At 46.3% G+C, this 26,235-nt stretch overlaps 1 protein-coding gene and 1 pseudogene across 4 annotated transcripts; one reads left to right on the top strand and one right to left on the bottom strand.

The window, feature by feature from the left end:
• Nucleotides 1–494: 494 nt before the first annotated feature.
• LOC149977401 (peroxiredoxin-4-like) lies at nt 495–2,450 on the bottom strand (annotated as a pseudogene).
• LOC110489633 (pyruvate dehydrogenase E1 component subunit alpha, mitochondrial-like) lies at nt 2,449–21,862 on the top strand. Of its 4 annotated transcripts, none has more exons than XM_036943778.2 (12): nt 2,486–2,662; nt 10,123–10,143; nt 13,405–13,473; nt 13,679–13,852; nt 14,066–14,192; nt 14,328–14,419; nt 14,506–14,598; nt 14,669–14,824; nt 14,895–14,966; nt 20,221–20,288; nt 20,633–20,741; nt 20,857–21,862. In XM_036943778.2, exons 1-12 carry the CDS (start codon nt 2,600–2,602, stop codon nt 21,019–21,021), a joined length of 1,209 nt encoding a protein of 402 aa, XP_036799673.2. In that variant the 5' UTR covers nt 2,486–2,599; the 3' UTR covers nt 21,022–21,862. The 4 variants fall into 4 exon arrangements, with proteins under 4 accessions (XP_090055460.1, XP_036799674.2, XP_036799673.2 ...); XM_036943777.2 differs by having other exon boundaries at nt 14,491–14,598; XM_090199334.1 differs by lacking the exon at nt 10,123–10,143 and having other exon boundaries at nt 2,449–2,662.
• The last annotated feature ends 4,373 nt before the right edge of the window (nt 21,863–26,235 follow it).

The raw sequence follows: 26,235 nt of genomic DNA, 5'->3' as shown, positions 1-26,235 counted from the left end.
TGTTTTTACAAAACTCAAAACTCAAACAGTCCAGAAGTTATATCCCTAAAGTGTGCTATAGAGCCATCAACGGGTCTGCAGCTGTCATCTCTGTTTACAATAACAGTAGGGTTTCTGCACCTTAAGTGCTAGGAGCTCTAATTGAATTGATTCCTTCTATAAACTGCAGTGTGATTTGATTTCTCTGAAAAGTGTGTGAGGAGTTTGATCACCATCTTGTGGTTGTAAAAGTTACAGGTAACTGATTTATCAGCTTTTTAATTTTTTAATTTTTTTTAAAACTGTCAATTGGACTGATTTGGTTAATCAACAGCTGAGACTAGATCTGATTGGTTGGTCAGCTGTTGAGTGTCGCTTTTACCAGGTGTTGGGGTTGTCACTCACAGCTCCTGCTTTGGCCAACAGGCTTTTCAGTGATTGGATAAAACATCCCTCTGTTAGTATTGGGTACAGGACTGATTAGTAACATCATGTGGTATTATGGTAGACATTACTTACTGGGTCACCTCCTGGTGTCTATCCTGCTGGACACACTGCAACGAGAGAGATGCATAAACATGCACTGGCGTCAATACTGCCTGTCGTGTGTGTCGGCAGTGGTGGAAAAAGTACCCAATTGTCATACTTGAGTAAACGTAAAGATACCTCAATAGAAAATTATTCAAGTGAAAGTCACCCAGTAAAATACTACTTGAGTAAAAGTAAAAAATGTATTTGGTTTTAAATATACTTAAGTATCAAAAGTATAAATCATTTCAAATTCCTTATGGCCAGATGGCAAAATGTTAAAATGTTTTTTTTTAGTTTATGGAGAGCCAGGGGCACACTCCAACACTCAGACATCATTTACAAATGAAGCATGTGTGATTAGTGAGTCTGCCAGATCAGAGGCAGTACGGATGACCAGGGATGTTGTCCTGATAAGTGCGTGAATTGGACCATTTTCCTGTCCAACTAAGTATTCAAAATAACAAGTACTTTTGGGTGTCAGGGAAAAAGTACATTATTTTCTTTAGGAATGTAATGAAGTAAAAGTTGTCAAATATAAATAGTAAATAGTGAAGTATAGATACCCCAAAAAAGTACTTTACACCACTGTGTGTAGTTGTGTTTCAAAGCCTGGACCAGGCGCAAGGTCTCGTCTACAGAATGTCCTACTGGGAGGTCATTCAGGTTCACATGTCTCAGAACACCTACGCTGTCTATGATGAACATACCCCTGGAGGTGAGAGGAGAGGAGTAGGGACAAGACGAGACCGGATGACTTGAAATGAGTCACACAGGTACTGCAAACAGATATTTGTGTGTGTGTGAGCCCTACCTGAGTGTGTCCCAGGTCCTCCATGTAGACTCCATAGTCTTTGGCAATCTGGATTGTAATGTCAGAGAGAAGAGGGATTTTCATTAGTCCAAGCCCACCCTGCTTCCGAAAATCTATCAATATGTAAAGCGGGGTAAGAGGCGAGAGGTCAGGGATCAGAGCTCGTATACCAAGCCAGCTGTGTGAAGGTCTGTAGAGCAGGCGACCACCTCGGGTTCGACGACTCTGAACTCTTCCCCATGCTCACTGAACGCTATGTGGGACAGACAAACGCACTGCAGGACACACACACACACTTTTACTGAACTGAATAGGGATAGGGAATTCTTGGACCATAACACAACTTTCAGAAATGTTGTCTGGATCTCTGGTCTTGACTAAGATGAGCTGAAACCATCAGCCCAGTGGTAGACTGAGGGACTCACAAGTCAGACAGACTGAGCTGTTTTAAACTGTCTATCAACTATTGAAGTCCCCATCCAGTCTGGAGCAGGCTTAGAGACTGAGGTACGAGAGGGTGAAACATGAACTGTAATAATTACTAACACTTTCTAGTTGTACCACCCATCTCTCTATTACCAGTCATTCTCTCATCTCTTCATCTCTCGCTCGTTCTCTCTCTCTCTCTCTCGTTCTCTGTCTCTGTCTCTCTCTGTGTCTCATGTAAGCATGTGAGGACTAAAAGTGAATAAATACATCAACATAATGAGCAGGCAGTTGCTTATTATAGCAGTGTGCAGGTAAAGCACGTGGTGGGACGCACTCTTTACCTTGCTCAGGTGCAGGGAACAGCCAGGGACAGGTGGGCAACGGACCTTCTTGCTTCAGCCGAGTTACAGAAGTATAAAATATGTTAATAAATGGTTGAAAGCGTCCGGGACGTCCTCTCCACACAAAAAAAAAATCCAGGGTAGGTCGAGCGAAAGCACACAGACAGTAGCTGGGCATTTGCTTTTTCCCATGCTGGCAGAGCAGAAAAAATGTTAGAACACTTTAAAGATACAACAAGGCAATAAAAAAAACGAACATTTCAAGCAGTTTTAGAATAGACCTACATATTGAACAATGAAAATTCGGTTGAACGTTGTGCAGGGCTGCACCCAAACTTGATCATCACAATGTCATTCATTGCGCCCTGTCTTGGCCAACCCCGTGATAGTTTTAGTTGGGCACCCGACCCACCACGAAAGTGTCAGCTGATATTTGTTGTCGACTTTAATCCGTTAGCTAGCTAAATCGGCTCTTCTGTACTGGTGCTAGAACGAAGTGTCCAGTAGCATGCAAAAGATGTTGACCCTCATCTCAAACGTGTACCGACTTGGCAACGCCAGCAAGAATGTGGTACGTACTACTGGCAACCTACGTGCCGCTGTCCATGGTGCTGAAAGCTAGCTAGGTGATTTCGCTATGAGATAGCGAGCTAGCTAGCTGACGATATTTGCCAGATGAGAGGTTGCTAGTAGCTTCAGTCCCAGATAGCAGTGCTGACCTTGTAGATGTCGGCCCGTTAACATGGTCACTCACAGCCCCAACTGAACAACACAATATCTATTCTAAATCATTGTTGTTCGGTGCTTGCATTGATGACAGCGTGTCCATACATTTGTTCTATTCGGCCAGATAAAATTCGAACATAGATGTAGCTGGATAATTTATTTATAAACATAAATAAGGCAATTATTATTTACACGACCAGTCCATATGAGATTCCCAATCAGGGCGACGCAGCCTAGATTCGAACCCGGGTGTTTGTGTAGTGACGCCTCAAGCACTGAGATGCAGTGCCTTAAATCACTGCGACACTAGGGAGCCACGAGTTTTGCAGTCTTATTTTTATTTCCTAAAAGTTGATTAGGAAGTACAGGGACAAGGGGAACAGGTGCACTGGATTTTTTTAGGGAAAACATATTGAGAACGAGGCCTCTTTTACAAATGCGCCCTGTATATGCAACATAAATATACACATTATACACTACTCATTCTGTTTTTTTTTTATTTGTTTTCTACATTGTAGAATAATAGTGAAGACGTCAAGACTATGAAAGAACATATATGGAATCATGTAGTAACCAAAAAATTGCAAACAAATCTAAATATATTTTATATTTGAGATTATTCAAAGTAGCCACATTTCGCCTTGATGACAGCTTTGCACACTCTTGGCATTCTCTCAACCAGCTTCAAGAGGTTTAACTGTTTAACACGGTTTTGGTTACTACATGATTCCATGTGTGGTATTTCATAGTTTTGATGTCTTCACTATTATTCTACAATGTAGAAAATAGTAAAATAAATAAAAACCCTTGAATGAGTAGGTGTCAGAACTTTTGACTGTGTGTGTGTGTGTGTGTGTGTGTGTGTGTGTGTGTGTGTAATTAAAATACAAAACAGTCAAATCACCCAGAAAAACAGTTGCATTGCTCCACAAATAAGTCCGTAATCAATACTTCAAATTGCCTCGAAATGGCACCAGAACATCAAGATTAATTGTATTTTCAATTTTGTTCCAGCAATACGGTGCATTAAAACTACGCTGAACACAACATCTAAAGTGTTGGTCCCGTGTTTCATGAGCTGAAATTAAAGATCCATATGTACAAAAGCTTATTTCGCTCAACAAACAAAAAAATCACATTTGTTTACATCCCTGTTAATGTGCATTTCTCCTTTGCCAAAACAATCCATCCACCTGACAGGCGTGGCATATCAAGAAGCTGATTAAACAGCATGATCATTACACAGGTGTACCTTGTGCTGGGGACAATAAAAGGTCATTCTAAAATGTGCAGTTTTGTAACACAACACAGATGTCTCAAGTTGAGGGAGCGTGCAATTGGCATGCTGACTGCAGGAACATCCACCAAAGTTGTTGCCAGATAACCGAGTGTTCATTTCTCTACCATAAGCTGCCTCTAATGTAGTTTTAGAGCATTTGGCAGTACATCCAAACGGCCTCACAACCGCATACCACGTGTATGGCGTTGTGTTGGCGAGCGGTTTGCTGATGTCAACGTTGTTAACAGATTGCCCCATGGTGGGGTTATGGTATGGGCAAGCCTAAGCTATGGATAGCAAACACAATGGAATTTTATTGAAGGCAATTTGAATGCACAGAAATAGCGTGACGAGATCCCGAGTCCCATTGTGTGGCCAATTTTGTTTTTAAAGCTATCTGTGACCAACAGATGCATACAGTGATAGAGTGGGGAGAACAAGTACACTGCCAATTTTGCAGGTTTTCCTACTGACAAAGCATGTAGAGGTCTGTAATTTTTTATAAATAAAATGCAAATTAATTACTTAAAAATCATACAATGTGATGTTCTGAATTTTTGTTTTAGATTCTGTCTCTCACAGTTGAAGTGTACCTATGATAAAAATTACAGACCTCTACTTTCTTTGTAAGTAGGAAAACAGCAGTGTCTCAAATACTTGTTCTCCCCCACTGTGTCTGTATTCCCAGTCATGTCAAATCCATAGATTAGGGCCTAATGAATCTTTTTACAAATTGACTGATTTCCTCATGAACTTTAACTCAGTAACATCTTTGTAATTCTTGCATGCTGCGTTTATTTTTGTAAAGTATAAAAGCAGATGTATCTAGCTCGGTAGTTAACCAATCCTGTGAACGGGTTAGGCAACTCAGGTGTCTACACTTCAACAGCAAAGTTAGATAAGACAGACGTTTATGAAGTAGGGCCTTGTAAACACAAAGGGAGAAATGTAGAGATCTGCAGGTCTTTAGGAAAGTCCAGCCAACCTTTTGATACAGGATTTAGTGGTTAGTGTCAAACCTGTAACAAAATGAAGGGCACTATGGTAGATGACATCCAATGGTTTAAGAGTAGTAGCAGCTGCACTTTGATAAATAATATCACCATAATCAAGAACACATAAGGCTGACTGAATAATCTGCTTCCTTCTTAGAGAAATGAATGATCTGTTTCTGTAGAAAAAGACAACTTTAAAACGTAGGTTCTTAACCTATAGGTTTTTTAAACGTCAAATCCATATCAATCCAAATGCCTAAGTATTTATGTGTGGGAACACGTTCGATTGGAGAACCATCTGAGTGAACGAGTAGTTCATCTGAAACATTCTTGCGAGAGTTTGAAAACAACATCTATTTCGTTTAGTCTGTAGGCGAGGGATTCCTGCATAGCTATAATTTACCCCTGTGGTACACCTTTATGTACATCAAGAAATTCAGACTTAATGCCATTAATCACGATAGACTGAGTTCTGTCACTAAGATGATCATGAAACCGTGAACAGGCGTCAGGGCTCAGACCTACCGAGGACAATTTGGTCAATAAAATAGCATGATCAACAGTATCAAAAGCTTTTGACAGGTCCGCAAACAATGCAACACATTTCATTTTAGTGTGTAAAGCATTGACTAGATCATTAACAACTAACGTGGTTGCTGTAATAGTGCTATGCCCAGGCCTGAACCCTGATTGGTTTACATTCAAAATACATTTCTCAGATAAAGAGGAAGTTGTACATTTACCAAGGATTCAAGAATCCTAGCCAGACTATGAAGCCATGAAGTGGCGAGATAATGATGAAGATCACTACTGTTCCCGTCCTTATGGAGTGGCAGCACAAGAGATCATTTACATACTTTTGGAATATTTCCTGATAACAATGTTACATTTTTAAAAAAGTGAGGTTATTGAGCCAATAATGATGGGCGCTGCACACTTAAGCAGTCCAATTGGTCGGCCCCTGTGAATTTCTTGTTGTCTATTGCTAGCAAAGCATCCAGGACTTATTTTTCTGTAAATAGCCTAAAAGAAAACTTTGACTAACTCCTCTGATCATTCAGCATGTTTCTCCTGTCAGCATCCAATCCAATATCATTGTGAATAGGCTTAGAAGTTATTTCAAAGAGAGAGCCCGCTGAAATAAAATGGTGATTAAATGCATCAATGAAGGCATTTTCCCCCATAATGAGACCAGTGTCTGAATACACTTGTTTTGTGGCAGAGGGGAGGAAGTAGAACCCTTCAGGGATTTAACAGTTTTCCAGAATTTAGCGGGTTCCATTACAATCCAAAAGATGTGTTACATAATAATCGATTTAGCCTTTCTTATTTGTCATACACAACAATTCCTCAGTTGCTTTATGCTAGCCAGTCCGGGCCTAAGCCTGTGTTCCTGGCCTTGACCGAAGCATCATCTCTATTAAGAATTACTTCTAAAAATTCCGGAATGTACCAGCCATTCGATCTACCTTTTTAACTCTTCATTTTTTGAAGGGAGCATGATTATCCACAATAGTATTGAAGACATATGGAAAGAGGCTCAAAGCTAAATCAGGTTCAGGGACAGCTGAAATGCAATCAAGGTCACTAAAATAAAGATGATGTCAAAAAAAAGCCTGTGTTAACGGACGTTTTTAAAGTTCCTCTTTGTGACGTCACAAGGCTTATATTTTTGTATTCTCATATCTCTAACACTGGACAATGATCACTAATGTCTTGGGCAAATACACCAATAGAAATGTATTTCTCTGGTGTATCCATTAAGGTTAGACCAATCAGAGTTGACTTTAAAGGATCTTTCGGGTTGGGCCATGTACGCTTAGTCACCAACTGGGTTAGGTTTAGATCATTACACATTTCTTTTAGGTTGTCTGAAGCCTGCATTTCCACATCATAATTTAGGTCACCCAGGATAATAACTTCTGATTTTGTAAAAGACAACAAACTAGTTAACTCTTCGAGTGCCCAAAGGTTAGCCAAGGGATGACGGTAGACCCTTATAACAGTTATGGATACATTTCTCCCCGGACAAAGGCTTAAAGATAGTAGCTCAAATTTTTGGGTAAGGGAAATAAATTAGTTTCATAAAAATGGCTACTCCTCTACCCTGTCTGTCAGCTCTGAACACATTATAACCCTCAATATTAATATCAGTCCAGAGTGTCCACAGATATCCAAGTTTCAGTCAATACCAGTGTCCACAGATATCCAAGTTTCAGTCAATACCAGTGTCCACAGGTATCCAAGTTTCAGTCAATACCAGTGTCCACAGATATCCAAGTTTCAGTCAATACCAGAGTGTCCACAGATATCCAAGTTTCAGTCAATACCAGTGTCCACAGATATCCAAGTTTCAGCCAATACCAGAGTGTCCACAGATATCCAAGTTTCAGTCAATACCAGTGTCCACAGGTATCCAAGTTTCAGTCAATACCAGTGTCCACAGATATCCAAGTTTCAGTCAATACCAGAGTGTCCACAGATATCCAAGTTTCAGTCAATACCAGTGTCCACTGATATCCAAGTTTCAGCCAATACCAGAGTGTCCACAGATATCCAAGTTTCAGTCAATACCAGTGTCCACAGGTATCCAAGTTTCATTCAATACCAGTGTCCACAGATATCCAAGTTTCAGTCAATACCAGAGTGTCCACAGATATCCAAGTTTCAGTCAATACCAGTGTCCACTGATATCCAAGTTTCAGTCAATACCAGAGTGTCCACTGATATCCAAGTTTCAGTCAATACCAGAGTGTCCACAGGTATCCAAGTTTCAGTCAATACCAGAGTGTCCACAGATATCCAAGTTTCAGTCAATACCAGAGTGTCCACAGATATCCAAGTTTCAGTCAATACCAGAGTGTCCACAGATATCCAAGTTTCAGTCAATACCAGAGTGTCCACAGATATCCAAGTTTCAGTCAATACCAGAGTGTCCACAGATATCCAAGTTTCAGTCAATACCAGAGTGTCCACAGATATCCAAGTTTCAGTCAATACCAGAGTGTCCGGAATCGTCTGCATAGCCCAGATCTTGATGGAATCCAGTTTAGGAAGTAAGCTGTTGTAATTCAGTTGCATCAACCCAAGTCGTTTGCCATTTTTAAAGTCTCATGAAGTCTTCAACTCAAATAAGCTACGTTCACTAGATGGTTGCAGGCCCTGTCTGATGGTTGATAGTGACATAGTTGGTATGGCTAGCAGATTGCATAGAACTGCACCGTTTGATCTATCCCATTTAGTAATAGAGGATGTAGATGTAGAAATGTGAATTACTTTTCCAAGGTTAGCGCCATAGGGCCTGAGGCCGATGTCAATGTGGGGAACTCTGAGTAACTAATGATGTAATGTTATAAACTGACTTGCACGATAGCAACCAAAGCCCATGTAACAGCCCAAGCCCTCTACGCGGGGATATTCAGGTTTATGGAATTCACATTTGAATTAATAGAGGCATCAGACCGCGGCATTGTTCAGTGGCCATGGTGCGGATTCAGCATTCGCTCTTATCTAAGCGCTGTCCATGGTGGTTGTTTGTACGCAGGGCACAACCATAGCCCCTAATTTAACAGGATCTCTGTGATGAACCCTCAAAGTTCCGGAATGGTATGATAATGGAAAATACACTGAGTATACCAAACGTTATGAACACCTTCCTAATATTGAGTTCATTTCCCCTTCAGTACAGCCTCCATTCATAGGGGCATGGACTCTACAATGTGTCTAAAGCGTTCCACAGGGATGCTGGCCCATGTTGACTCCAATACCTCCCACAGTTTGTTTCAAGTTGGCTGGATGTCCTTTGGGCGGTGGACCATTCTTGATACACACGGGAAACTGTTGAGCATGAAAGATCCAGCAGCTTTGCAGTTCTTTACACAAAACGGTGCGCCTGGCACCTACTACCATAACCTGTTCAAAGACACGTCTTTTGTCTTGCCCATTCACCCTCCGAATGGCACACATACACAATCCATGTCTCAATTGTCTTAAAAATCCTTCTTTAACCTGTCTCCTATCCTTCATCTACACTGATTGAAATAGATTTAACAGGTGACATCATTAAGGGATCATAGCTTTCACCTGGATTCACCTGGTCCGTCTGTCATGGAAAGAGCAGGTGTTCTTAATGTTTTGTATACTCAGTGTATAATGTGATATCAGTGATTGTGTAATATCATTATTGTCAACCTAAAATATTCTCATATAATAAAAAATAGGGTTCATACAAATGTTCTGTATAAATAACCTCTAAAATATATGTAAACAGACCATAAATGTCTCCTTGTTTGTTTTCTTGGAAAGCTGTGAGTTATATTATGATACAGTATCAGTTGCATTGACAACTTGTCTGATTCCTATCATCAGCTGGTTTCAACCAGAGTTCGGCTGTGACTGCATTGTTTGAATGGGATGTTGGCATATTGGCAGTTCAATTTATGGAATTGTTCCACAAATACTGACTACCTGCACAGTATGTTTATTTGCTAGCCAATCTTCACATTCATTGTTTTACACTCTTATCACAGCACTGGCTGACCGTGGTTGACCAAAACTGCTGACCTTTTATACTGTCATAATGCTCATGTCCATTCTAGTATTCAAATTCCTAATTCTATGGACACAGGGGATTTCCTCAGGCTAGTATGTCTTCGTTGTACCTGCGCCATCTACAATTTATGTTTGACGCATGGTGGCACTCTGATGTTGGTACGTAGCATTGACAGTATATGAAGGAGTGTAGGCTAGTGATGGTCTATAGACTAGTGTAGGCTAGTGATGGTCTATGGTCTATAGACTTTCCTCTGTAATGCGCTTTCTGAACTTCAGCACACCCGCTCAGCCTCATTCTCTCACCCTGAACTTATCAGCACAACTTTCATGGTTACAAAGATACTAGGCCCTGGGGACTGTGCTTTTAGGTTCCTTTTAATATAGGTTCCTCTATAGTGTTTTAAAGATGAATTATTATCGACCCCCCCCCCCCCCCCTCCCTTCTCTCCACCCTCTCTCTCCCTGGCTTTCTTGTAGGGAGCCCAAACCGTGTCAGAGGTAAGGAGCTCATAGCTGTGCTGTCCTGTAGGCCTGCTCTAGCTTGTAAGACCTGCTCTAGCCTATAAGACCTGCTCTAGCCTATAAGACCTGCTCTAGCCTGTAAGACCTGCTCTAGCCTATAAGACCTGCTCTAGCCTATAAGACCTGCTCTAGCCTGTAAGACCTGCTCTAGCCTATAAGACCTGCTCTAGCCTGTAAGACCTGCTCTAGCCTATAAGACCTGCTCTAGCCTATAAGACCTGCTCTAGCCTGTAAGACCTGCTCTAGCCTATAAGACCTGCTCTAGCCTGTAAGACTTGCTCTAGCCTATAAGACCTGCTCTAGCCTGTAAGACCTGCTCTAGCCTATAAGACCTGCTCTAGCCTATAAGACCTGCTCTAGCCTGTAAGACCTGCTCTAGCCTGTAAGACCTGCTCTAGCCTATAAGACCTGCTCTAGCCTATAAGACCTGCTCTAGCCTGTAAGACCTGCTCTAGCCTATAAGACCTGCTCTAGCCTATAAGACCTGCTCTAGCCTATAAGACCTGCTCTAGCCTGTAAGACCTGCTCTAGCCTATAAGACCTGCTCTAGCCTATAAGACCTGCTCTAGCCTATAAGACCTGCTCTAGCCTATAAGACCTGCTCTAGCCTATAAGACCTGCTCTAGCCTATAAGACCTGCTCTAGCCTGTAAGACCTGCTCTAGCCTGTAGGCCTGCTCTAGCCTATAAGACCTGCTCTAGCCTGTAGGTCTGCTCTAGCCTGTAAGACCTGCTCTAGCCTGTAAGACCTGCTCTAGCCTGTAAGACCTGCTCTAGCCTATAGGACCTGCTCTAGCCTGTAGGCCTGCTCTAGCCTGTAAGACCTGCTCTAGCCTATAAGACCTGCTCTAGCCTGTAAGACCTGCTCTAGCCTATAAGACCTGTTCTAGCCTGTAGACCTGCTCTAGCCTATAAGACCTGCTTTAGCCTGTAGGCCTGATCTAGCCTGTAAGACCTGCTCTAGCCTGTAAGACCTGCTCTAGCCTGTAGACCTGCTCTAGCCTATAAGACCTGCTCTAGCCTATAAGACCTGCTCTAGCCTATAAGACCTGCTCTAGCCTGTAGACCTGCTCTAGCCTATAAGACCTGCTTTAGCCTGTAGGCCTGATCTAGCCTGTAAGACCTGCTCTAGCCTGTAAGACCTGCTCTAGCCTGTAGACCTGCTCTAGCCTATAAGACCTGCTCTAGCCTATAAGACCTGCTCTAGCCTATAAGACCTGCTTTAGACTGTAGGCCTGATCTAGCCTGTAAGACCTGCTCTAGCCTGTAAGACCTGCTCTAGCCTATAAGACCTGCTCTAGCCTGTAGGTCTGCTCTAGCCTGTAGACCTGCTCTAGCCTATAAGACCTGCTCTAGCCTATAAGACCTGATCTAGCCTATAAGACCTGCTCTAGCCTATAAGACCTGCTCTAGCCTATAAGACCTGCTCTAGCCTGTAAGACCTGCTCTAGCCTGTAAGACCTGCTCTAGCCTATAAGACCTGCTCTAGCCTGTAGGCCTGATCTAGCCTGTAAGACCTGCTCTAGCCTGTAAGACCTGCTCTAGCCTGTAGACCTGCTCTAGCCTATAAGACCTGCTCTAGCCTATAAGACCTGCTCTAGCCTATAAGACCTGCTCTAGCCTGTAGACCTGCTCTAGCCTATAAGACCTGCTTTAGCCTGTAGGCCTGATCTAGCCTGTAAGACCTGCTCTAGCCTGTAAGACCTGCTCTAGCCTGTAGACCTGCTCTAGCCTATAAGACCTGCTCTAGCCTATAAGACCTGCTCTAGCCTATAAGACCTGCTTTAGACTGTAGGCCTGATCTAGCCTGTAAGACCTGCTCTAGCCTGTAAGACCTGCTCTAGCCTATAAGACCTGCTCTAGCCTGTAGGTCTGCTCTAGCCTGTAGACCTGCTCTAGCCTATAAGACCTGCTCTAGCCTATAAGACCTGATCTAGCCTATAAGACCTGCTCTAGCCTATAAGACCTGCTCTAGCCTATAAGACCTGCTCTAGCCTGTAAGACCTGCTCTAGCCTGTAAGACCTGCTCTAGCCTATAAGACCTGCTCTAGCCTATAAGACCTGCTCTAGCCTATAAGACCTGCTCTAGCCTATAAGACCTGATCTAGCCTGTAAGACCTGCTCTAGCCTATAAGACCTGCTCTAGCCTATAAGACCTGCTCTAGCCTGTAAGACCTGCTCCAGCCTGTAAGACCTGCTCTAGCCTATAAGACCTGCTCTAGCCTATAAGACCTGCTCTAGCCTATAAGACCTGCTCTAGCCTATAAGACCTGCTCTAGCCTGTAAGACCTGCTCTAGCCTATAAGACCTGCTCTAGCCTGTAAGACCTGCTCTAGCCTGTAAGACCTTGAACAAAACACAGCTCATATAGAACATAGCCTAGTGTTGGCAGCCTGTGTGTGTACTAATAGAGGTCCTGCCCTGACTCTCTTTGGTGTGCTGTGTCAGTGGGTGGTGTGCTGTGTCAGTGGGTGGTGCGCTGTGTCAGTGGGTGGTGTGCTGTGTCAGTGGGTGGTGTGCTGTGTCAGTGGGTGGTGCGCTGTGTCAGTGGGTGGTGCGCTGTGTCAGTGGGTGGTGCGCTGTGTCAGTGGGTGGTGCGCTGTGTCAGTAGGTGGTGCGCTGTGTCAGTGGGTGGTGCACTGTGTCAGTGGGTGGTGCGCTGTGTCAGTGGGTGGTGTGCTGTGTCAGTGGGTGGTGCGCTGTGTCAGTGGGTGGTGCGCTGTGTCAGTGGGTGGTGCGCTGTGTCAGTGGGTGGTGCGCTGTGTCAGTGGGTGGTGCGCTGTGTCAGTGGGTGGTGCGCTGTGTCAGTGGGTGGTGCACTGTGTCAGTGGGTGGTGCGCTGTGTCAGTGGGTGGTGCACTGCTGTGGTGTTGGTGGTAGAGATCTAGAGTTCAGGTGTCAGACTCCTCTGGCTGTGCTCTGGTCTAATTGGGTGGCTCCTTTGTTCCCTCCCAGCTGCTGATTGGCCTGTCCAAACACTTCGATTTAACCTCGCCGACCGACCCCAGCAACACCCCGACAACCACCAGTTAGTACCAAATCACCCAGACCTAGTTAGAACCAGCCATTCGGATCCAAACAGAGCAACCTGAACCTCAGCCACGTTCCTTCTGCAGAACCCCCAGTCCTCCTTTCACACTGTGGCCCAGGGCTGGATTTAGCCTTCTGGGGTGGGGCCATTGGATTTTCCTGTGTGTGTGGGTGTGTGTATCTCTCCTGTCATGCTCTCTCTCTGCAGGGGGCCAGGATGGTGTTGTCCACACGCTTCTTCACTGACTTCACCCCACAGGCCAGTTTTGACATCAAGGTGAGTCCACATACACACAAAACAAATGCATGTGACACGTACTGAATAGATTTCTCCTGGACATGTCTCTTCTACACAACACACTTCTATCATACCCTGCTGAACAAGCCCGAGATGCAGTATGAAATGGAAACTTCCTCATTAAACTTATCTGGTTGATTGGTTGAGCTGCCTGTCTCCCTCCCTCCCCTGTGCTGTCCAATAGAAGTGTGAGCTGCACCGTCTGGAGGCGGGCCCTTCTGAGACAGCGGTGTTGACCAGAGAACAGGGCATCCAGTACTACAGGACCATGCAGACCATTAGACGCATGGAGCTGAAAGCTGACCAGCTCTACAAGCAGAAGATCATCAGAGGCTTCTGCCACCTCTACGACGGACAGGTCACCACACACACACACACACACACACACACACACACACACACACACACACACACACACACACACACACACACACACACACACACACACACACACACACACACACACACACACATTACATTACATATAGATTAGAACACACACACAGCAAGAGAGAAAGGAACATACACACACTCCCCTTCTCTCTCCTAGCTGTTGTTGGTTGTGTTACAGGAGGCGTGTGCGATGGGCATCGAGGCGGGCATCAACCCAACAGACCACCTGATCACAGCGTACCGTGCCCATGGCTACACTTTCACACGGGGTGTATCCGTTAGAGAGATCATGGCTGAACTCACAGGTGAGACACACCTAGAAACTGATCGAAGGTCAGATTTGTATTTCCTCCTAATGGTTACAGTCAGGATTTAAGGAAGATAAACTGATCCTTCCACCTGACATAGATTTCTATTCTCTCTCTGTCTCTTGTTCTCAGGTCGTAAAGGAGGTGTGGCCAAGGGCAAAGGTGGTTCTATGCACATGTACGCTAAACACTTCTATGGAGGGAATGGAATCGTGGGGGCTCAGGTAACTCTCTGAACAGGTCAGACTCTCTCACACACAAACATAGACCGAGAGGGGAACATGCATTCTCGCAGTGTGTGTGTCTACAGGTTCCATTGGGTGCTGGTGTGGCACTAGCCTGTCAGTACCAGGGCAACAACCAGGTGTGCGTGGCGCTGTACGGAGACGGAGCAGCCAACCAGGTGAGGTCTATCTAACAGTTACAATGAAGTTATTAAATCATCATCATCGTCTCTGCTCTTGTCCAATCAGGGCCAGATCTTTGAGTCCTTCAACATGGCGGCTCTGTGGAAGCTGCCGTGTATCTTCATCTGTGAGAACAACAAGTTTGGCATGGGGACGTCTGTAGAGAGATCCTCTGCTAGCACTGACTACTTCAAGAGAGGAGACTATATACCTGGAATCAAGGTAGGACACACACACACACAGTCAATGAGTGTATCTTTGCTATACTGACCCCTCTGTCCCTGTGGTGTAGGTGGATGGCATGGACGTGCTGTGTGTGAGGGAGGCCATCAAGTTTGCTGCAGACTACTGCAGAGCCGGGAAGGTGAACTATGATTGGTTATAGAGCTGGAGAAGAGGAGTTCTGATTGGTGCAGAGATGAAAAAGTGATAGCTGGTTTAAGAGCTTAGAGTGTTAAGAATCACTTTGTCTCAGACAATCTAATGTCTGAGGACTGATCCTATTCTAGTATCCCACCAGTGTCTCTTCCCTGACAGAGGGCTGATCCTATTCTAGTATCCCACCAGTGTCTCTTCCCTGACAGAGGGCTGATCCTATTCTAGTATCCCACCAGTGTCTCTTCCCTGACAGAGGGCTGATCCTATTCTAGTATCCCACCAGTGTCTCTTCCCTGATAGAGGACTGATCCTATTCTAGTATCCCACCAGTGTCTCTTCCCTGACAGAGGACTGATCCTATTCTAGTATCCCACCAGTGTCTCTTCCCTGACAGAGGGCTGATCCTATTCTAGTATCCCACCAGTCTCTCTTCCCTGACAGAGGACTGATCCTATTCTAGTATCCCACCAGTGTCTCTTCCCTGACAGAGGGCTGATCCTATTCTAGTATCCCACCAGTGTCTCTTCCCTGACAGAGGGCTGATCCTATTCTAGTATCCCACCAGTGTCTCTTCCCTGACAGAGGGCTGATCCTATTCTAGTATCCCACCAATGTCTCTTCCCTGACAGAGGGCTGATCCTATTCTAGTATCCCACCAGTGTCTCTTCAAATCAAATCAAATCAAATCAAATTTTATTTGTCACATACACATGGTTAGCAGATGTTAATGCGAGTGTAGCGAAATGCTTGTGCTTCTAGTTCCGACAATGCAGTAATAACCAACAAGTAATCTAACTAACAATTCCAAAACTACTGTCTTGTACACAGTGTAAGGGGATAAAGAATATGTACATAAGGATATATGAATGAGTGATGGTACAGAGCAGCATAGGCAAGATACAGTAGATGGTATCGAGTACAGTATATACATATGAGATGAGTATGTAAACAAAGTGGCATAGTTAAAGTGGCTAGTGATACATGTATTACATAAGGATACAGTCGATGATATAGAGTACAGTATATACGTATGCCTATGAGATGAATAATGTAGGGTAAGTAACATTATATAAGGTAGCATTGTTTAAAGTGGCTAGTGATATATTTACATCATTTCCCATCAATTCCCATTATTAAAGTGGCTGGAGTTGAGTCAGTGTCAGTGTGTTGGCAGCAGCCACTCAATGTTAGTGGTGGCTGTTTAACAGTCTGATGGCCTTGAGATAGAAGCTGTTTTTCAGTCTCTCGGTCCCAGCTTTGATGCACCTGTACTGACCTCGCCTTCTGGATGATAGCGGGGTGAACAGGCAGTGGCTCGGGTGGTTGATGTCCTTGATGATCTTTATGGCCTTCCTGTGACATCGGGTGGTGTAGGTGTCCTGGAGGGCAGGTAGTTTGCCCCCGGTGATGCGTTGTGCAGACCTCACCACCCTCTGGAGAGCCTTACGGTTGAGGGCGGCGCAGTTGCCGTACCAGGCGGTGATACAGCCCGCCAGGATGCTCTCGATTGTGCATCTGTAGAAGTTAGTGAGTGCTTTTGGTGACAAGCCGAATTTCTTCAGCCTCCTGAGGTTGAAGAGGCGCTGCTGCGCCTTCTTCACAATGCTGTCTGTGTGAGTGGACCAATTCAGTTTGTCTGTGATGTGTATGCCGAGGAACTTAAAACTTGCTACCCTCTCCACTACTGTTCCATCGATGTGGATAGGGGGGTGTTCCCTCTGCTGTTTCCTGAAGTCCACAATCATCTCCTTAGTTTTGTTGACGTTGAGTGTGAGGTTATTTTCCTGACACCACACTCCGAGGGCCCTCACCTCCTCCCTGTAGGCCGTCTCGTCGTTGTTGGTAATCAAGCCTACCACTGTTGTGTCGTCCGCAAACTTGATGATTGAGTTGGAGGCGTGCGTGGCCACGCAGTCGTGGGTGAACAGGGAGTACAGGAGAGGGCTCAGAACGCACCCTTGTGGGGCCCCAGGGTTGAGAATCAGCGGGGAGGAGATGTTGTTGCCTACCCTCACCACCTGGGGGCGGCCCGTCAGGAAGTCCAGTACCCAGTTGCACAGGGCGGGGTCGAGACCCAGGGTCTCGAGCTTGATGACGAGCTTGGAGGGTACTATGGTGTTGAATGCCGAGCTGTAGTCAATGAACAGCATTCTCACATAGGTATTCCTCTTGTCCAGATGGGTTAGGGCGGTGTGCAGTGTGGTTGAGATTGCATCGTCTGTGGACCTATTTGGGCGGTAAGCAAATTGGAGTGGGTCTAGGGTGTCAGGTAGGGTGGAGGTGATATGGTCCTTGACTAGTCTCTCAAAGCACTTCATGATGACGGAAGTGAGTGCTACGGGGCGGTAGTCGTTTAGCTCAGTTACCTTAGCTTTCTGACAGAGGGCTGATCCTATTCTAGTATCCCACCAGTGTCTCTTCCCTGACAGAGGACTGATCCTATTCTAGTATCCTACCAGTGTCTCTTCCCTGACAGAGGACTGATCCTATTCTAGTATCCCACCAGTGTCTCTTCCCTGACAGAGGGCTGATCCTATTCTAGTATCCCACCAGTGTCGCTTCCCTGAAAGAGGGCTGATCCTATTCTAGTATCCCACCAGTGTCTCTTCCCTGACAGAGGACTGATCCTATTCTAGTATCCCACAAGTGTCTCTTCCCTGACAGAGGGCTGATCCTATTCTAGTATCCCACCAGTGTCGCTTCCCTGACAGAGGGCTGATCCTATTCTAGTATCCCACCAGTGTCTCTTCCCTGACAGAGGGCTGATCCTATTCTAGTATCCCACCAGTGTCTCTTCCCTGACAGAGGACGGATCCTATTCTAGTATCCCACCAGTGTCTCTTCCCTGACAGAGGACTGATCCTATTCTAGTATCCCACCAATGTCTCTTCCCTGACAGAGGGCTGATCCTATTCTAGTATCCCACCAGTGTCTCTTCAAATCAAATCAAATCAAATCAAATTTTATTTGTCACATACACATGGTTAGCAGATGTTAATGCGAGTGTAGCGAAATGCTTGTGCTTCTAGTTCCGACAATGCAGTAATAACCAACAAGTAATCTAACTAACAATTCCAAAACTACTGTCTTGTACACAGTGTAAGGGGATAAAGAATATGTACATAAGGATATATGAATGAGTGATGGTACAGAGCAGCATAGGCAAGATACAGTAGATGGTATCGAGTACAGTATATACATATGAGATGAGTATGTAAACAAAGTGGCATAGTTAAAGTGGCTAGTGATACATGTATTACATAAGGATACAGTCGATGATATAGAGTACAGTATATACGTATGCCTATGAGATGAATAATGTAGGGTAAGTAACATTATATAAGGTAGCATTGTTTAAAGTGGCTAGTGATATATTTACATCATTTCCCATCAATTCCCATTATTAAAGTGGCTGGAGTTGAGTCAGTGTCAGTGTGTTGGCAGCAGCCACTCAATGTTAGTGGTGGCTGTTTAACAGTCTGATGGCCTTGAGATAGAAGCTGTTTTTCAGTCTCTCGGTCCCAGCTTTGATGCACCTGTACTGACCTCGCCTTCTGGATGATAGCGGGGTGAACAGGCAGTGGCTCGGGTGGTTGATGTCCTTGATGATCTTTATGGCCTTCCTGTGACATCGGGTGGTGTAGGTGTCCTGGAGGGCAGGTAGTTTGCCCCCGGTGATGCGTTGTGCAGACCTCACCACCCTCTGGAGAGCCTTACGGTTGAGGGCGGCGCAGTTGCCGTACCAGGCGGTGATACAGCCCGCCAGGATGCTCTCGATTGTGCATCTGTAGAAGTTAGTGAGTGCTTTTGGTGACAAGCCGAATTTCTTCAGCCTCCTGAGGTTGAAGAGGCGCTGCTGCGCCTTCTTCACAATGCTGTCTGTGTGAGTGGACCAATTCAGTTTGTCTGTGATGTGTATGCCGAGGAACTTAAAACTTGCTACCCTCTCCACTACTGTTCCATCGATGTGGATAGGGGGGTGTTCCCTCTGCTGTTTCCTGAAGTCCACAATCATCTCCTTAGTTTTGTTGACGTTGAGTGTGAGGTTATTTTCCTGACACCACACTCCGAGGGCCCTCACCTCCTCCCTGTAGGCCGTCTCGTCGTTGTTGGTAATCAAGCCTACCACTGTTGTGTCGTCCGCAAACTTGATGATTGAGTTGGAGGCGTGCGTGGCCACGCAGTCGTGGGTGAACAGGGAGTACAGGAGAGGGCTCAGAACGCACCCTTGTGGGGCCCCAGGGTTGAGAATCAGCGGGGAGGAGATGTTGTTGCCTACCCTCACCACCTGGGGGCGGCCCGTCAGGAAGTCCAGTACCCAGTTGCACAGGGCGGGGTCGAGACCCAGGGTCTCGAGCTTGATGACGAGCTTGGAGGGTACTATGGTGTTGAATGCCGAGCTGTAGTCAATGAACAGCATTCTCACATAGGTATTCCTCTTGTCCAGATGGGTTAGGGCGGTGTGCAGTGTGGTTGAGATTGCATCGTCTGTGGACCTATTTGGGCGGTAAGCAAATTGGAGTGGGTCTAGGGTGTCAGGTAGGGTGGAGGTGATATGGTCCTTGACTAGTCTCTCAAAGCACTTCATGATGACGGAAGTGAGTGCTACGGGGCGGTAGTCGTTTAGCTCAGTTACCTTAGCTTTCTGACAGAGGGCTGATCCTATTCTAGTATCCCACCAGTGTCTCTTCCCTGACAGAGGACTGATCCTATTCTAGTATCCCACCAGTGTCTCTTCCCTGACAGAGGACTGATCCTATTCTAGTATCCCACCAGTGTCTCTTCCCTGACAGAGGGCTGATCCTATTCTAGTATCCCACCAGTGTCTCTTCCCTGACAGAGGGCTGATCCTATTCTAGTATCCCACCAGTGTCTCTTCCCTGACAGAGGACGGATCCTATTCTAGTATCCCACCAGTGTCTCTTCCCTGACAGAGGACTGATCCTATTCTAGTATCCCACCAGTGTCTCTTCCCTGACAGAGGACTGATCCTATTCTAGTATCCCACCAGTGTCTCTTCCCTGACAGAGGGAGGCTCAGTGACCAGCAGAATAGAGACAGTCTGTGAGACTCTAGTACAGTTGTAACTGGCCTTGCACTCCTGGTCTGCTGCAGGCCAAACAGCATAGATATAGGAAGATCCTCTGCTACAGTAGAAATCCCTCATCAGGCTATTCTGCAGTATCATGGTGGGGTTGGCTAGCTTGTTGAATGTCTTGCTTTTGAAACCTCCTTGGCAGGGTCCTATTGTGATGGAGCTGGAGACCTACCGTTACCATGGACACAGCATGAGCGACCCCGGGGTTAGGTGAGACATGATCTCTGACCTTTGACCCCTGACCATGTGTTCGTCAACTGAGCACCCTGTCTCTCCCCGCCCCCTCACTCCTCATCACATCTCCCATCTCTCTCCCTCCCTCCCTCTCTATTCTGTTTTTAGCCCTGCCCACCTCCTTGTGTTGCCACTCCCTAGTTTACCCCCCCACCCCCCCTTTCCCCTCTTAGTGTAGTGCAGTGTTGGTTTGGGAAGAGCACTGCTTCCTTTCCAGGTCTGTCTCTCTCTCTGTCTCTCTCTCATCAACCAAGGGCTGGTGCAGAACCTTGCTAATCATGTCTAAGTCCTCTTCCTGTGTGTGATGTAACTTCCTGTAGCTACCGCTCACGTGAGGAGATCCAGGAAGTGCGCAGTAAGAGTGACCCCATCACCATGCTGAAGGAACGCATGCTGTCCAACAACATGGCTTCTGTGGAGGAGATCAAGGTACACACACACCTTCACCGACACGCATCCACACACACACACACACAGGTGGTCCAATTACTCAAATGGTTTCCCTCCTTGCCTCCTTCTTTCTGTCCTTCCTTTCTTCATACAGGAGATAGATGTAGACATCAGGAAGGTAATCGAGGACGCAGCCCAGTTTGCCATCTCTGACCCTGAGCCACCATTGGACGAGCTCTGTAACCACATCTTTGCCAACGATCTGCCCATGGAGGTCCGCGGGACCAACCCCTGGGTCAAACTGAAGTCTGTCAGCTAGACTCACACACACGCGCACACACACACGAACCAAACTACTGTGCAATCTATCAGCTACACATCCCTTCCTACCCTCTGCAACACCAACCCCTGGGTGAAAGTCTAATCCTCCTCCGTCCCTCTTCTCATTCCCTCGTTAGTTGTCTCTAAACGCACAATATGAGAGGTCATGACCTTGTAGTTCAGAGTTCACTCTGTAGCAGCATTCCAAACCAGTCCGTCTCTTCTGACTCTCTGTCACTGGTATGTATAGAGTATAGTATGTAGTTTTATATTGATGTGTTCTCCTGATACTGAGGGACTGTAGGTGGGAGGTGTATGGCTTAGGGCAGGCTGTTGTTCCAGTCTAGCACTAACACACCTGATTCAATCAGTCACCAAGACATTCCTTAGCTGGATCTGGTGTGTTCATGCTGATACTTACTAAGGTTGCACACCCTAGAACACTTCAGAACCAGGGTTGGCCACCCCAGGCTAAGGGTGTGTGTGTGGGGGTGGTTTTGGGTTAAACCAAGTCTCTCTGTTTCTAATGCTCCCATCTGTTAATGTATGACCTCTGACCCAGATGTTATTGTAGCACTCGTTGCACTTTGATATATAAAATAACGAGACACCAGACTGCAAGTCGTTATGTTATCATAGGAAAAGAGACAAGCAATGGTAGTTCATTTCTCTCACCTCCTTTCTCCCTCTCCTTCTCATCTTCTCTGCCTCCCTCCCTCCTCTCCGTGAGGAGCAGATACCGATCCAAGCCCTGATAAACTGATGAGGAACATCTGTGAGAACTGAACGATTGTAATACTGTTGTGATTTGATTGGAGCAATAAAGTTGGCTGAGTCTGTATGACGTGTTTGTGTCTGACACTGGAAAGTTCTGTGTGCAGACAGCTAATAATGTACCAGATAGCTGTTAATTACTTACAAGGAGCCATCTTGCATCCACATATCCAGTTATTTTACATCCATGAATATAATGGTGCTTTCAAGACAACTGGGAAGTCTGGGGGGGCGGGGGGTGGGGGAAGTCTGGGGGGGACTAGGCCAAGTCATGACGTCAGTGATCTTCAGGCTAGAAAGACGGCAGAGTTTCCAACTTGGAATTCCGAATTGGATCACCGTTCAAAACAATTTTCCCAGTCGGCGCTCATTTTTTTCCCCAGAGTTCCCAGTTGTTTTGAACACAGCGTAAGATGTAATCAACCACCAGATGTCACCACAGTGTTGTACGTACACCACCAGTTCAGTACAGTAAGCCGTTACATGAGAGAAGACGGAGATTAATGTTCTGTCACCAAGTTCATTCTGGCAGTTCAGTATAAATATCTCTGAAGTTGGGCTGTAATGATACTGTCCCCGCCCATGGCACATCTTCAGTCACACACACACACACACACCTCTTTAGTCACAGATAATGACTCTGTGTCAATTCATGGTTCTCATTATCCCTGGCATGGCCCATACAGCAGATAGGCTATAAATAGCTCATAATAAAGCAGTCTCTTGCTAATGACCTCCAACATCAAACTTTAACTGGCGAGGAAGGATTTATACAGTCCGACAGACACTCCCAAAGTCAAAGCTGGAAATCCACCTGTTAACAATGAGGTAGACTTTGATGGGTTGAATTGTAGCCTGTAAAAAAAACATATACACATTCTTGCTATAATTTCAAAGATGTAGGCCTAACGTCTGTATATCATATAATTATGAAAGCCCAATCTATATCGTAGATCATTTTCAACATGCCACCTGCAGCATATTTCAGTTCCTCTCCTGAATAGCTCCATGTTGATCAAAGTTATATTCTGCGCATATTCATGGCTACGGGACTGGAACCGTTTACCTACAGTGCATCACCTTCACCGAATAATAAAGCCTATCTTATCTTCTCCCCCGGTGTCTCACGTGCCTGTCCCGGCTAGAGGTCACAGCTGAAGAGAGCCCACTCACCTGCCCGTGTCCCGTTTGGATGAGGTGTCCCGTTATACCGGGTTCACGCCCCCAAAGATGACGCATGAGTGACTCTGTAGTCTGACAGGCAGGTAAGCCGACACCCGGCGCCATATTGGGACAAAACGGAAGTGAGAGAGCGAGAGTGATACAGAGAGAGAGAGAGAGAGAGAGAGAGAATAGCGCAGGCAGTGGAAAAGCGGCACAGTGACACAACAAGGGTGAAAGTGGAGAGACAATTTTCCGTAAAAGGCGTTACGTAGCCCAGCGAGGTTTTCATGTTTATTCCGCTAGAGAAAGAAGGGGCGGCCCCTGATCTAGAAACAACCAACTCTGTCCCTTGTCCTCTCATATGGGTCTAACGGAGGAAATAGCCTACTAGAATAGAACAGAGCTTTAGACTACTACATTGTGATAGCCTACAGTCCTGTCTGGAGCGAAGCTTTAGCACAAACGAATAGAGTGAACACTACAATAGATCAGAGGAACAGCTCGAACGCCAAGATGCCCCTGGCACAGTTGCCAGATCCCTGGCAGAAGATGACACTGGGGCGGGCGACGAGCGAGGTGAGTGCGTGTGTGTTTTGTGTGTGTCTATGTGTGTGTGTGTGTGACTGAGACAGAGAGAGATATCGTATTCTGGTATTAAACATTTCCATAACCACAATTCTGCCTGTGTGAATCAGTGTTGATGTGAACAGATGATTCTATTGAATCGTCACTTTGACTGCCTCTGGGCAGCACTTCATTGATGTAAACAAACGCGTCGCAACACAGGCCTGAGGCTAAAAACAGATTTTACGAATAAGTTACTGAGCCTCGGATAATAGAGAGAGAGAAAGGCGAGGGGGCGGCCACCCAACAGACCGCACGATCCAGGTTGCGGCTTTCAGCGGGCGTGTGTGTGTTTCCTGTATGATGCGGTTATAGCCTGGTTATAGCCTGGTTATGGCATGCGTGTTTTAACAGAAGTGTCGAGTCTCCCGCGTTTGATTCAGACCTGTTTAATAATTATGCCCTGTTGTTATACCTCCTATTTACCCCCTCTCTCAATACCACCCCCCCTCTCTCAATACCACCCCCCATCTCTCAATACCCCCCCTCTCAATACCCCCCCCTCTCTCAATTACCCCCCTCTCTCAATACTACCCCCCCTCACTCAATACCACCACCCCCCCTCTCTCAATATCACCCCCCCTCTCTCATTACCACCCCCCTCTCTCAATACCCCCCTCTCAATACCCCCTCCCCCCTCTCTCAATACCACCCCCCCTCTCTCAATACCCCCCCTCTCTCAATACCACCCCCCTCTCTCAATACCACCCCCCCTCTCTCAATACCACCCCCTCTCTCAATACCACCCCCCCTCTCTCAATACCCCCTCCCCCTCTCTCAATACCCCCCTCTCTCAATACCACCCCCCTCTCTCAATACCACCCCTCCCCTCTCAATACCACCCCCCTCTCTCAATACCACCACCCCCCCCTCTCTCAATACCACCCCCCCTCTCTCAATACCCCCTCTCTCAATACCACCCCCCTCTCTCAATACCACCCCCTCTCTCAATACCACCCCCCTCTCTCAATACCCCCCCTCTCTCAATACCACCCCCCTCTCTCAATACCACCCCCCTCTCTCAATACCCCCCCTCTCTCAATACCACCCCCCTCTCTCAATACCACCCCCTCTCTCAATACCACCCCCCTCTCTCAATACCACCCCCCCCCTCTCTCAATACCCCCTCCCCCCCTCTCTCAATACCCCCCTCTCTCAATACCACCTCCCTCTCTCAATACCACCCCTCCCCTCTCAATACCACCCCCCCTCTCTCAATACCACCACCCCCCCTCTCTCAATACCACCCCCCCTCTCTCAATACCACCCCCTCTCTCAATACCACCCCCTCTTTCAATACCACCCCCTCTCTCAATACCACCCCCCTCTCTCAATACCCCCCCCCTCTCAATACCACCCCTCACTCTCAATGCCACCCCCTCTCTCAATACCACCCCCCCTCTCTCAATACCACCCCCCTCTCTCAGTCAAGCTCCATAACCGGAGGAAAAACATATTCTTGTTAAATGTGTGTGTATGTTGTTAGTGCTCTGTGGGAGATGAGTTGAGGGAAGCTGTCAGACTGTTTCTAGGGCACAACAGAAAAACACAGAAGTAACCAAAGAGAAGGAAACGTTCTAAAGAGAACCCAACTTACAAGGATTTACATGTAGCCTATACACTGCTCACTTCTCACTCACTTCTCACTCACTGCTCACTTCTCACTCACTGCTCACTTCTCACTCACTGCTCACTTCTCACTCACTTCTCACTCACTGCTCACTTCTCACTCACTTCTCACTCACTGCTCACTTCTCACTCACTTCTCACTGCTCACTCACTGCTCACTGCTCACTCACTGCTCACTGCTCACTCACTGCTCACTGCTCACTTCTCACTCACTGCTCACTCACTGCTCACTGCTTACTCACTGCTCACTCACTGCTCACTTCTTACTCACTGCTCACTGCTCACTCACTGCTCACTGCTCATTGCTCACTCACTGCTCACTGCTCATTGCTCACTCACTACTCACTGCTCACTCACTGCTCACTGCTCATTGCTCACTGCCTACTCACTGCTCACTGCTCACTCACTGCTCACTCACAGCTCACTGCTCACTCGCTCACTGCTCACTTCTCACTCACTGCTCACTGCTCACTGCTCACTCACTGCTCACTCAGTGCTCACTGCTCACTCACTGCTCACTGCTCACTCACTGCTCACTGCTCACTCAGTGCTCACTGCTCACTCACTGCTCACTTCTCACTCACTGCTCACTGCTCACTCAGTGCTCACTGCTCACTCACTGCTCACTGCTCACTCACTGCTCACTCACTGCTCACTTCTCACTCACTCACTCACTCACTCACTTTCTCAATCATTCCCACTCACATGATTAAGTGAACAGTAGATGAATATCAGAAGCAGGTAGACTGTTGGGCCCTCAGGCAATACTGGTCAACTAGACAGCCAGCACCGCAGTGTGACAAATGAAGTCAAGTCCAAAAAAATAAAGCTCAATGAAATTGTGAGAGAGAGCGAGAGAGAGAAATGGGGAGAGAGGGAGTGAGAGAGAGAGAGAGAGAGATGGAGAGAGGGAGAGAGAAAGTGAGAAAGAGAGATGGGGAGAGAGAGAGATGGAGAGAGAGAGAGAGAGGGAGAGATGGAAAGAGAGAGAGTGGTGAGAAAGAGAGAGACAGAGAGAGAG

This window comes from Oncorhynchus mykiss, chromosome 15 (genome assembly GCF_057628025.1).
Source record: "Oncorhynchus mykiss isolate SJ-2025 chromosome 15, ASM5762802v1, whole genome shotgun sequence".
In the NCBI taxonomy this organism is placed as follows: domain Eukaryota; kingdom Metazoa; phylum Chordata; class Actinopteri; order Salmoniformes; family Salmonidae; genus Oncorhynchus; species Oncorhynchus mykiss.
Note: the sequence above shows the minus strand (reverse complement) of the source record. Positions and strands in the feature narration are given on the sequence as shown.